Genomic DNA, 12,804 nt, shown 5'->3' with positions numbered 1-12,804 from the left:
GGCTCAAAAAAATATTTCTACTATTAGAGTTCTTCAATTTTACGCACGCGCGTAAGCTGGGTTCTTCCAGTTTGTAATTTTTCTCACACATAAACTTTGTTGAAATTTTGGGTTCTTCAATTTTATGTATGTGATTAAAATAAGACATGATGTAACATAATAGGAATCCTGACAATGTTGACGACGAAAATTCATCATGTTGTAGTTAGAATTTTTTTAATTTTTTTTTATATATAATCTTGACAATGTTTGATTTTAAGATTTATATTGACTTCTTTGCTTTTATGTATTTTTTTCTAATCTTATCGGAAAATTAAATAACAATTATCTTATATATGTAATAATATATTGTTATTAATTATAAATCACTATTTTCAACAATCTATATCACATATTTTATATATGATAAATTAGTAGAAAAAAATCACGTTCTATTTCGTGCAATGCACCGGCTCCACAAATAGTATAAATTATATTATACACTTTGCCTTGTTAGTTTTTAAGAGAACTTCTATAAAATGAAGAAAGAAAAAGTAAAAGTTTATAGAAAAATTTGTTGAGCAATCCGTTCTGTTCCGTTCCATTACAACAGTCCATTAGAAATAGGGCCCGTTATTCATATATAAAAATAATCATAGAGCCTGTGCATTTCATGGGATCATACTTGTTCGACTTTTATGTTTTTAAATATTATTATATATTATATGCGTATTTTGAAATTTTATAAATCGCAGTTTGTCATCATTAAGACTATATAGTAGATATATATGTGTGACATGATAGAAAACGTTTTTTTTTTCATAGATAGATACGATAACAAATCATATCTATTAAAATTATGATCTGATTTATTTTTTTAAAAGAAAATATGATCATAGATCTTTGAAAAAACAAATAAGATATATTTTTATAGACAAAATCTGACTCAAATTTGATATATATAACAGTTTATGTGACTCTCGAGTTAATGGAATCATATAAAACATATAGCATGTAACGTGTTATATAGAATATCTATATTTATAATATTTTCTGTAGATTATACAAATATATATATATATATATACACGTTTTGAAAAATTAAAAAATCATAAATTCATTTTCTATAAAATGTTAAAAAATAAAAAAATAACAATCAATCCCAGAAATTATACTATTTTAAAATATATTAAAATAAAAATGGGAAACTTATTTTAAAAAAGTTAAAATGATGAAAATAATGATCGGTCCTGCAAATCTATATCTTTTAAAATTTTTAAAAAAATAAAAAATTCTTTTTCTTAATAATGCTTAAAAAATCGAGAAAATAACAATCAGTCTCACAAATTATACTGATTTAAAATATTAAAAATTTAAAAGTTCTTTTTTATAGAAAGTTAAAATTATTGACAAAATAATGACGGGTCCCACAAATATTTATCTATATATATATATATAACAAATTTAAAATAAATCCAAGATTCGTTGTCAAAAGATGCTAAAAATTTGAGAAAATAATAACCAGTTCCACAAATTATATTGTTGCAAAAAATATAAAAAAATATAAAAAAAATTCTTTTAATAAGAAAGGTGAAAAATCAAGGAAATATTAGTTTGTTTATCCTATTCATTATTGATATTACAATAAATACTAAAACATTTTATACCTCTTTATCAAGAAGAACCATATCCATGTTAATTAAGTCATTGTTCTTTGTGTTTACTGCATCCCATAATTTAATCATTTTAACTTTTATCTTCCACGAATCTTTTTCAGGTGATGGCTCACTCAATAAATTGTAAGACATGTTGAAATATCAAAGAGAAAACGTAATACATTAGTCATAATTAAAAAAAATCTATACATTAATCAAAGAAGTAAATGCTGATGGAGGATTGGGGAGTCTATGCAGTTGTCACCTTGATCTGGTTTGCGCAGTTGTCTTCTAAAGCCTTTGTTCTTGGGGCTTCTCATTTTGTTGAGACCATGGGCTCCTCCTTTTGTATACACATGTACTCTATTTGAATATAATATAATATGTCACAGTTTAGGAGTGGCAAGCATATCTATAAAAGATTTAAAAAATCAAATTTTATCGTACTATATATCTTTAAAACTTAAAACAAAATCTTTTTTTATTAAAAATTAATATAAGAATTATAAAACTAAAAAAATTCGAGAAAATTTCATTCATTAATCTGGGCATTCAGAGGCCATCTAGTCGAGTCCACCACTGCTCCTCTTTATATTATATATATGTGTATAGATAAATATATATATATATATATAGATTTATAGATTTCTAAGAAAATTATTTTTTGCACTTGTTCCAATCAAAAGGTTTACCCTTTAGTAGGCCGACACAGTTTAACTGGATAAGTCCAGGTCTATTGAGCTTCCAGATAGGCGGTTCACACTGAATAAAAAGGTATATGACACATGGTATGATGCAATTGACAAATTGCTATCAGTAGGCAAACTTTATCGTGGAAGCATGGCGTGACCAAAGCAAAGTTGACGCTTGATTGGGGATCTACGTTTGGGCTACCTCGTATTATTCAGACAAAAAAAAAGTTTGGGTCTTGTGAATGGAGAAAATTCACACTGTGAGTATTTTACTCCTTAATGAGTTGACTCGACTTGACTGGATTATCGAAGTCCAATTAGGAAAAAAAAAAAGGTTTAGGTCTACATGTATGGATGGTTGAGAGAGGTGCAATCAGACACTTTCTTCTTATTTTTCAACGTGAACCTGATATTCGAAAGTTCAATTGGGACCCGACTAATCTAGTCGAGCCGATCGGCCTACTAAATGGTAAAGCTTTCCCATCGTAAATTTTCTACATTAACAAGAACGCGAACTCAAAATATTACTTAAACAAAATAAATGCTGAATTATTTGAATCAATCCACAGTAACACACTTTCTTTGGCCGAGTATCTATTATACCACTTACATCACGTCAACATATCATTTTGCTGTCAAGTTTGACTTTTCCCAAACCTCATTAATCAAATTGACAGGTCATTAAATTATTGTCAGGATGGATGAATGTAGAATTTGAACTACGGGATAGACTTCTCTATCGGCAGTTTCAACACGGAAGTCTGCAAAACATAATGGTCAATGTTGAACGTCCAATGAGATTTTTGTGCAACATTCTGCACGTCAGAGTTAGAAGACATTTCAACATTCAGCACTAGGCAATTTTCGGGGGAGTCCAGGTCAATCTTGAACATCAAATGAGATTTCCTTTGTGTTGCACACTACTCCGGTCCCTTCTAGCTCTATTATTGATGCTAGATTATTGTGCGTCCATGGATTCACTGAACCAATCCCAACCGATGAGTGAGGGCGAGACGTTAATCTCCGCCGGTGGAAAGTTCGAGCTGGGGTTTTTCAGCCCAGACAACTCTTACAAGCGTTATCTTGGGATTTGGTTCTATAATATCCCAAGTAGAACGATTGTTTGGGTTGCAAATAGAAATAAACCCCTCGATGGCTCACGGGGTCTTTTGAAGATTGAGCATGGGACTCTTGTCATCCAAGACAACTCCGGACGAGTGATTTGGTCATCGAATACTCTGAATCAGTCCTCAAGCAGCACAATCGCAAAGCTCCTTGATTCAGGAAACTTGGTTTTGAAATATGATAACTCAGAAAGTTATCTCTGGCAGAGTTTTGATCATCCCACCGATACGTTGTTGGCGGGAATGAAAATTGGTTGGGACTTTAAGGTTGGGATGGAGTGGCAACTTACGTCATGGACGAGTGCAGAGGATCCTTCTCAGGGACAGTTCTCTTACAGAATGGATCCCCATGCACCGCAGGCCAAGATGCTCGAGGGCAACATTACGCTGTATTGATCTTGTCTCCATAAGTATTAATGTATATTTTGGCACATCTTCTGGGATTTTTAGTTTACTTTCTCTCCTATTACTATTGTGTTTCATATGAAAGTTCGAAACACAACATGTTCATGCCTGACTCTGTTCTTATCATTTTAACAGGTACAGGAGCTTTATTCATTTTGGCAGTATCCGTACATCTTTAGACAAAGTCTTCATTCCGATATTGGTATATAATTCTCAGGAAGCGTACAAAACATATGATCTCCGTGACCAGAAAACCTTGTCGAGGTATCTTGTAAATTACACTGGCAAGCTTCAACATTACATATGGAACAGCCAAGCACTCAATTGGATGCAGTTATATGAGTTCCCAGGCGATTCATGTGATGAGTATGCAAAATGCGGTCCTAACGCAGTCTGTATCACAGTGAATACAGTTGCAACTTGCAAATGCCTTCCCGGCTACGTGTCCAAATCATCTCAGGAATCTGACATGCTCAACCTATGGTACTCAGGCGGTTGTACAAGGAAAAGCCCGCTTAACTGTTCGGTTCCAGAAGCTTTTGAACAGATGAAGCGGGTAAAGTTGCCCGACCTTTTGCAGTTTGAGATCAACAGTAGCATGAACCTTAAGGAATGTGAGAAAGTGTGCTTGAGGAATTGTTCTTGCAATGCTTATGCGAGCAGTAGTGACAGCAGAAGTAGGAGAGGCTGTGGCTTTTGGTTTGGAGATCTTCTGGACATAAGAGAAGTTAATAATGACGATGGGAATGATATACTTTTCATTCGGGTTGTAGCATCAGGGCAAGGTAACCGTTGGTGCTATCTCATTTGCTGTGCCAAATTGTCCATGTAAAGTTCTGAGAATATTTTCACGATAATTGATTTCTTCTTAATGAATACGGAGTCACTTTAACATATTTAGGTTCCATGAGGAAGAGGTGGGTGATTGCTGCAACGGTGGTTCTGTCAGTCTCTTCTGCAATATTGTGTTCATGGGCTACTTGGAGAAGAAGAAAAGGCCAAGGTACTACGTCTTCCCTTTTAAAATCATGAAGTCTCTGTTCTATGGCAACCTAGAAACTCCACTAATTATGTCCTAAGAAATTGTGATTTTTAACAGGGGTAAGATTTGATGCTCATGATAGAGGAGAGGAGAATTTTGAATTACCCACGTTTGATGCTGCCATGATTTCACAAGCAACTAACGGTTTTTCTGGTTCCAACAAGATAGGAGAGGGAGGTTTCGGACCAGTTTACAAGGTCATCACTTACCCTTCTCTAAATTGTAATGTAGTGAATAATTTATCAGCATCATGTACTTATATGAATGCTCTAATTATACTTAATCAGGGTGAGCTCCCAAACGGGCAAGAAATCGCTGTCAAGAGACTTTCAGAGACTTCTAGGCAAGGCCTCAATGAGTTCAAAAATGAGGTCATGCTTATTGCAAAACTTCAGCACCGAAACCTCGTGAAACTTTTGGGATGTTGCATTGAAGGAGAAGAGAGGATGTTAGTGTACGAGTACATGCCTAACGGAAGCTTGGACACCTTTATATGCAGTCAGTGCGATTTCTATCCTAGCTTTTTAATGTGAATTTCATTATCAAATAAACTCACACAAAATGTTTCACCAGATACAACTGGAGGAAGTTGTTTAGTGTGGAGGAGGAGATTTAACATCATTGTAGGAGTGGCTAGAGGACTTCTTTATCTTCACCGAGATTCAAGGTTGACGATTATCCACCGGGACCTTAAAGCTAGCAATGTGTTGTTGGATAGGAAGATGAACCCGAAAATATCAGATTTTGGCATGGCCAGGACATTTGGGGAGGAGCAGTTCTTAGAGAAAACCAAAAGAATAGTCGGCACATAGTAAGCCATCAAAATGATTCCTGAAACCTTCTCGTCTAGTTACTTTAAATTCATATATAATTGTTTTGCGAGTCTCTGAAAGAGGAAATACGTAAATAGTACTTTTCTACGATTAAAATGCAGTGGCTACATGTCACCGGAATACGCCGTTGATGGGATATTCTCAATAAAGTCAGATGTCTTTAGCTTTGGAGTGCTTGTCCTCGAAATAGTTTGTGGCAGAAGGAACAGAGAGTTTCACCATCCCGACCACCATTTCAATCTTATTGGGCATGTAAGTAATCAAAGGATAGTCAATTTTTATAGATGCTCTCCTGTGAGATTTTCTTTCAATATTTTGCAATTGTAGGCGTGGAAACTATGGGTCGAGGGGAAAGCTCAGGAGTTGATAGATGAACAGATGGAGGATTCTTTCCCTCTTTCGGAAGTTATGAGATGCATACAAGTTGGGCTCTTGTGTGTACAAAAATGTCCTGAAGATAGACCGACCATGTCTTATGTGCTTCTGATGCTGGACAGCGAGAGTGCAACGCTTCTTCCGCCCAGGGAACCGGGCTTCTACCTGGAAAGGATCCCTTATGGAAAAAGCATCATAATAAATAGAGCAGAGTACAGTGCAAATGAGATTAGTGAAACTCTATTGGAAGGTCGTTAGAGTTGGAAAGGATCTTTTGTTTTTTCCTATTGGCAGGGAAAAGATTTACCTCGGTGCAGACTAAACTGAATAACTTTTACCGATCCTAGTGCTCTATTGGGTTGAGTCGATTTTGAGTACGATGCGTGTTAAGAATTTGGTGGCCATATCCAACTCGGTTCTAACAAATGAGAGCTTCCATACCGATGCCAAAATATGGCCAGACTGATTGACATTGAAGGTCAAAAGGTCCCCAGGTCAACTTTCTGCTATGGCATGTATAATTAGGTTCCAAATTAGGGTGTGCATGGATACCGGGTTTACCCGGAACCGGTTGGAATCTATCCGTTAGGGTAGGGTCTGGGTAACTCCAATTGAAGATAAGGTAGAGTCCGGGCAGTAATTTAAAGAATTGATGAAAATAGGTTCCGGTTTTGGTTCTAACATACATGGTACCAATGGAACCAGTACCCAGGACCTGTATTTTTTTTCTAAAAAAATTATTTTGTACTTGCATAATTCTCTATGTGCGATGTAGTAGCTACATAATCCTAAGGAGAGCTTATTTGCTTTGTCTACCAAGAACAGTTACATCATCTTCTTTTTGCTAAATAGCTACATAATCTTTTAGTTGTGTTTTTGCGTTGTCTATTATGTAATTCTTAGGAGAGCTGCATAATCATTTAGTTCTGTGGATGGATGTGATCCGATTAATCTATGTCGACATTTATTTGTTTTACGTGATTGTGAATGAGATCTTTCAATTTTAGTTATTTATTTCATTTGCTGTGCTTGAGAAAAAAAATTCCAAGTTCCAACATGGTACCCGGAACCTGTAGTATAATTCCGATTCCGATTCCAGGTTCCACACACCCATAGGTTCCATTACTTAGCCTTGCAGACTTCTCGTCCAATGAAGCTTCTGCAGTCCTCTGCTTTCTTCCAGCCACCGTTAGCTTCTTCCTCAGCTTAAGCTTGACCGGCATTTTGGAGATTTGAGATTAATCAAGGATTCAAATTACTATTTTGCGGATTCCCTCAATTTGTAATTTGCATATTCTGGGAATTTTTTGTTGATAAGTTTATTATGGGATTTGTGAGGTGTGAGACCTGACATTTTAAATGCAAATAGCATACATATACATATACTTACATATGCTTTTTATGGCTGAAGCAAAAAAAAAATTGGTGGCATGGGCTCCACATTTACCCATTCCACCGCCATCCATTCCATTTCTTTTGTTTGTTTCTTTTTCTTTCCTTGTCCTGTTTTAGATGGAGAAGAATCGAGAAACAAAGCACGAGAGGGAAAGAGAGAGAGAGAGACAAAGACAGAGACAAAGAGAGGGTTGAGCGAAATGAAGAGGAAGGGGAAGAGAATAATAGCTTCGGGAAGCTTCCGAATAGAGCTTGAGCTCTGATATTTTCTTACCTAAATCAAGACTCGAGTAGAGCAGCAGGTAGGAATTGAGCAGAGGGAAGAGAAAGAGAAGGCTAGGCCTGGAATTATGGTTTGGTAAGTTGATTCTCCTAACCCTAGACAGTCTTATTCACCATGTTTAGATGTGGATTAGGCCTTGTTCTCCATCTAATTTTAGTCTAAAGTTCCGACCAGTGATGTGGAATTTGATGTGGGTCAATTGTTTATGGCTTAGGTATCTCTATTAATCAGGTTTACAAGAAAATTAAGGTTTAATTTCATTGATTTCAGCTTAGTTAAGTTCTGGCTTATTGTTCGAATAACTCGAGGAATGAACTATTAGTGAGTTGGCTAGGGTTCCCGGTTATTGATATTGAATTGAAGTGTTCGGCTTCTCCAATTGCTATTGGATGTATTATTTGATTGATTGAGTTATATTTTATAGTCTTAGGTGCTGTATTAAGGAATTTTATGGTGCTTTGTTGTGTCCTTATATCATTGGACTATTATATTATGCTATGTGCTGAAAAACGAAATTAAATCAGGATATTTTCCTATTTTGAGTTTCAATTCCGCCTTAGGGTATTTGTGGTGATATATGCTTGATGATTATATGGTTGTATATCCTATTTCCTGATTTTTGTTGCTTTTGGTTGATGGTAAAGATAATAGAGCGAGCTGAATATCATTAGTATATGAGTTTATATCGAAGCCCAACTAATGGTTATAAGGAAAGATTTAAGTTCTGTTGGGTTTCACTTATGATGGGCTATTTCGATATTATATATTATCTTGTTTGTTAAGGACAAAGATCTCTTGATATAGGCTTTAATTATACTGGTATTTTATTACCTAAGTGGATTGTTTAGAATGAATATGGCGAAGTTGACTGGCCATAGTGAAGTTAAATTTCAGTTTGCCTTGAAATTTGATGGGAATAGACTGAATTGGGTTTTATGTATGAAACTAATTGGAGTGATTGACATGTATAAACTAATGCAAATGATTAGTGAATTAAGCTAGGACAAATTAATGGTGCTGAAATATACTTACAATTACCAGTCCTTGCTGATTTAGTTGTTGTATTGAGAGTTGGTTTTCCATTAAAGTTGTTGCTCGTATGTGCTTTTCTAAATTGTGAGACTGGTGGAGAAGGATCTGCCGTTGTCTTTCTCTGTGTATTTGGATGTGGCCACTAAACCCATTATGCCTATTTTTGGATTATCAACATTCTAAGTTAGTATTTAGCTTAGACAAGTTATCTAAGGTTGATAAACTGTAATTATGAAATATGCTAGGGTAGAAAATTTTCTAAGGGGAGGATTCCTTCTATGGAGTGTTTTGTGGCGGATGCTATTGGTGCATTATATTTTAGATTTATTCGATCCTTTAAGGCCATTGTGGTGTGATTTGGTATGAGGTCCTCCAGTGGAGAAAATGACTTATGAGATATAAGTTATTTTCTAAGCTGTGCTTATGATTGATAGGGGCTGAGGACACCAATATTGTGCATCCTGAAGGTCAAATTTGATGAACCATTTTGGGTGTTCGGTGAGTACTTCATTCTATTGTGAAATGATATATATATATATATATATATATGTTATGTGAATACAAAATTATACGGAGTATTAATGAAGGAAATAATGTGATAATGTGGGAATACGAATTTGATATGGATATATGATGGAGATGGCATGGTTGCAGTTGATTATGCTTGTGATTATTGTTTGACTATAGCCATGGGACCATTGGACCGGGCGGATTACAAAATGGGCCAGATCGACCGCTGGACCCAGCAGAATATAAATAGGGCTTGATCGGCTGCTGGACCTGGCGAAATATAAATAGGGGCTTGATCGGCCGCTGGACTCGGCGGAATACAAATAGGGCCTGATTGGTCGCTGGACCCGGCGGAATATAAGTAGAAGCTGGATCGGCCGCTGGACCCGGCGAAATAGAAAAAGGGGCCCGATCGGCCACTGGACTCGGCGGAATAGAAAAAGGGGCCCGATCGGTCGCTGGACCTAGCAGAATATAAATTGATGTCAACTCTTATCGCCGTAGGTTAATAGGCGGCCCCTGCTTATGAGATATGAGTATTGGGGAGTTGAGGATGATATGAGTGAAAAGTGCGGGGTTACAGTATTGTCTTAACTCAAGGAAATACAATCCTATGGCTATATTGTTTGAGTGGTGTTATACATTACGTGTTAGGATTGATTGAGATTAGATATGGTGATGGTTGATCTTGTCTGAATGTGTTCTAAATGGACTTAAGTGCGTGGCTTGATCTGTTGAGTGCTTGGATAGTGATTTGCTATGAAATGTTGGCTTAATGGGTGGTTGATGATTATGTGAAATTGAGTTGCATGTCGTTAATGTGACTTCTAGAGCTTGGACACTGTGAAGTATTTGTATATATTGTACATATTGTATGAAATTAGTATGCGATAGTGAATTAGAGGCATGTTCTAATATTATGATGGAATTTTATGGATACATAACTTATGTAAAACTTTGAGATCTGTAAATGTTCGTTTGTGAGGTATAAAATATTTTATGGACAAATATTGTTGATTGGAAGGTATTAGTTGATGTATTTGGATGTGTTGCATGTTTTATGGATATATATATATATATATATATATAGTCAATTAAGGATTAATAATATTTAATAGTTCATTTTACTCTGGAATTTTGTGCTCACTGATGTGCAGAGCCGAATTTTGTCTCGTCGAGGCCCGCATGCGTGGACACAATCGCATGGCTTGGGAGTGTCCACTTTCCCGTGGGGACGCGTGACGGACACGCGTGAGAAGAAGTCACCACTTGCCATTTTACGACCCAAAGATCGAGGGTCAGCAAGTTACCCAGGCGTAGGATACGGGGTACACCTAGTTGCTAAGGCATTGATCTTGTGGAACCGAAAATTCCAAATCCGATGACTCTATTACGTGCGGACCTATATCCCGCACGCCCTTTCGGTACTCTGTTTGTCTAGGATTTGCCATTTTATTTCATTTACCTCGTGAATTAGGTTGCACACTCATCACCCGTTTTGACACCGTAACTTCGATGAAACACTCAGACCTTTTGCTCACTGACCGAGGTCTTTACAATGACTGAATGAAAATACAGAAAATATCCTTACAATGTGCTCTCGAATAAAAAACAAGATACAGAGCGATACAGTACGTGGACCCGGTCAATTTGCATTTGGCCAAATATTCCGCTCATGCTCATCGCGAGATTTTGAATGATCGAAACCGAAATTAAGACAACGCGAGCACAAAGAGCCAGGGGTTGGGTCCAACCGAACCGACGGATAATAGAAGAGTCATTTCACTCTCGTGATAGCCATGGGATCGGTCGAGCTCCCGGGTCATGTCCGGCCACGCCTTACCTACCCGATTCGAGTCGTCTTCTACATAGACACTACTAGGAGCGAAGCAGTAAGTCGAGACAAGACCCGATTTCGCACTCGGGTTGCGTGCACTAAGTGTGAATGGGCATTGGACCTATTATCGACGGTGAGGGGCACTGGACCCCATGTGCATCGTATCCTATGGGTTTGGGCTTGAACCGTGATAAAACAGAAAAAAAAAACATATGAAAATAGACAAAAACAGATAAAAACAGATGAATACAGAAAAGTTGTGTTTTAAATGTCGTGTTCATGTGATTAGCCAATTATGAACCAGGATTGTTTGGCAGACAATTTCCTAGCCTAAAGAGAGCATGGGTAGACCCAATGCTAAGCCAACTAAGTATGTGTGGGTTCGTTTTAAATTATTCTGTATAGTGACAGTGCGGCTTTAACAGATTATGCCAAGAGCATGTTTTTCACCTAAAAAATACCCAAAACCTATCCATTTTTGCCTATTTGCCCACATTTGGTTATGCCGAGTATATGATTAGTCCAATTTCACGTTTTATTCAACAAATAAACCCAATCTAAAAAGTATCGACGTGATTACCGGTTATTTATCGATTCATGCACTTTGCTTAAAGTCGAATGATTTATTTAGTCAAATTACACGTCCCATTTTCCGTATGTGAAATTCTTTTAATAATTATTGTCCTATGCCTTGGGTACCATAGTTCTGTGAATTGACTTGTGACACAAAAATCGAGACGGGTCCCTGAAGACAAAGAATATACGGTCGATGATGGTCGAAATACTCTTGAATCCTTGTGGGCCCGAGACGGTCACCGATACGCAAATCTATACATATTATTTAGAAATTAATACGCCTAACCTATAATTCATCAACCGATTAAAGCTAAACGGGCAAAGTAGGGTTACGCGTAATCATATACCACTCACGATCATAATACACATATGAAAAATTCGTCCGAGGACCGGATTGGAACAATTTGAAAAGAACCGGGCTTATTCGAAAATTCGGTCAAAGTTCCAGGGACTAATCAAAACAGATTGGAAAGTTTCTTGGGATGGTTGAAAAATTCTGGAAATTCAGGGACTGATTGGAAAATTCTAAATACGGTCCAGGACTTGTTTGAAATGAATTTGGAAGTTCAGGGCTGATCTAAAAATTGAAAGACGTTCCATGGACTAAAATGAGACAGATTGAAAAGTTCCTTGGGATGATTGAAAATCTCGGAAAATTCAGGACTGATAGGAGAATGCTAAAGATGGCTCAGGACTTGTTTGAAACGAATTTTAAAGTTCAGGCAGATCTGAAATGGCGGAAAATACCCCAGGGACTAAAATGAGACAAATCAAAAAGTTCTTCGGACTGGTTTAAATCTACTGAAAAGTTCTGGACTGCATGGAAAATACTGGAAAAAACCGGGATTTGACTGAAACGCATGGGAAAGTTCAGGACTGATTTGGAAAAGAAAGAAAAATACTTCGGGGACTGATATGAGACAAGTCAAAAAGTTTCCCAGGCTGATTAGAACCGTCTGAAAAATTCAATACCTGATCAGAAAATGCTAAAATGGCCTAGGACTTATTTGAAACGCATTTGAAAGTTTGAGGCTGATTTGAAAAGGCGAAAAATGCCCCAGGGACT

The 12,804-nt window shown here is 36.7% G+C and overlaps 1 protein-coding gene across 1 annotated transcript; it reads left to right on the top strand.

The window, feature by feature from the left end:
• Window positions 1–3,097: 3,097 nt before the first annotated feature.
• On the top strand, window positions 3,098–10,915 carry LOC116203998 (G-type lectin S-receptor-like serine/threonine-protein kinase At4g27290). The gene is made up of 10 exons (XM_031536009.1): window positions 3,098–3,839; window positions 3,991–4,640; window positions 4,757–4,858; window positions 4,955–5,094; window positions 5,185–5,395; window positions 5,471–5,708; window positions 5,832–5,982; window positions 6,058–7,858; window positions 9,250–9,313; window positions 10,483–10,915. Exons 1-8 carry the CDS (start codon window positions 3,223–3,225, stop codon window positions 6,361–6,363), a joined length of 2,415 nt encoding a protein of 804 aa, XP_031391869.1. The 5' UTR covers window positions 3,098–3,222; the 3' UTR covers window positions 6,364–7,858; window positions 9,250–9,313; window positions 10,483–10,915.
• The last annotated feature ends 1,889 nt before the right edge of the window (window positions 10,916–12,804 follow it).

This window comes from Punica granatum, chromosome 4, assembly GCF_007655135.1.
Source record: "Punica granatum isolate Tunisia-2019 chromosome 4, ASM765513v2, whole genome shotgun sequence".
In the NCBI taxonomy this organism is placed as follows: domain Eukaryota; kingdom Viridiplantae; phylum Streptophyta; class Magnoliopsida; order Myrtales; family Lythraceae; genus Punica; species Punica granatum.
The sequence above is the reverse complement of the archived record's forward strand: the minus strand, read 5'-3'. Positions and strand labels throughout refer to the sequence as shown.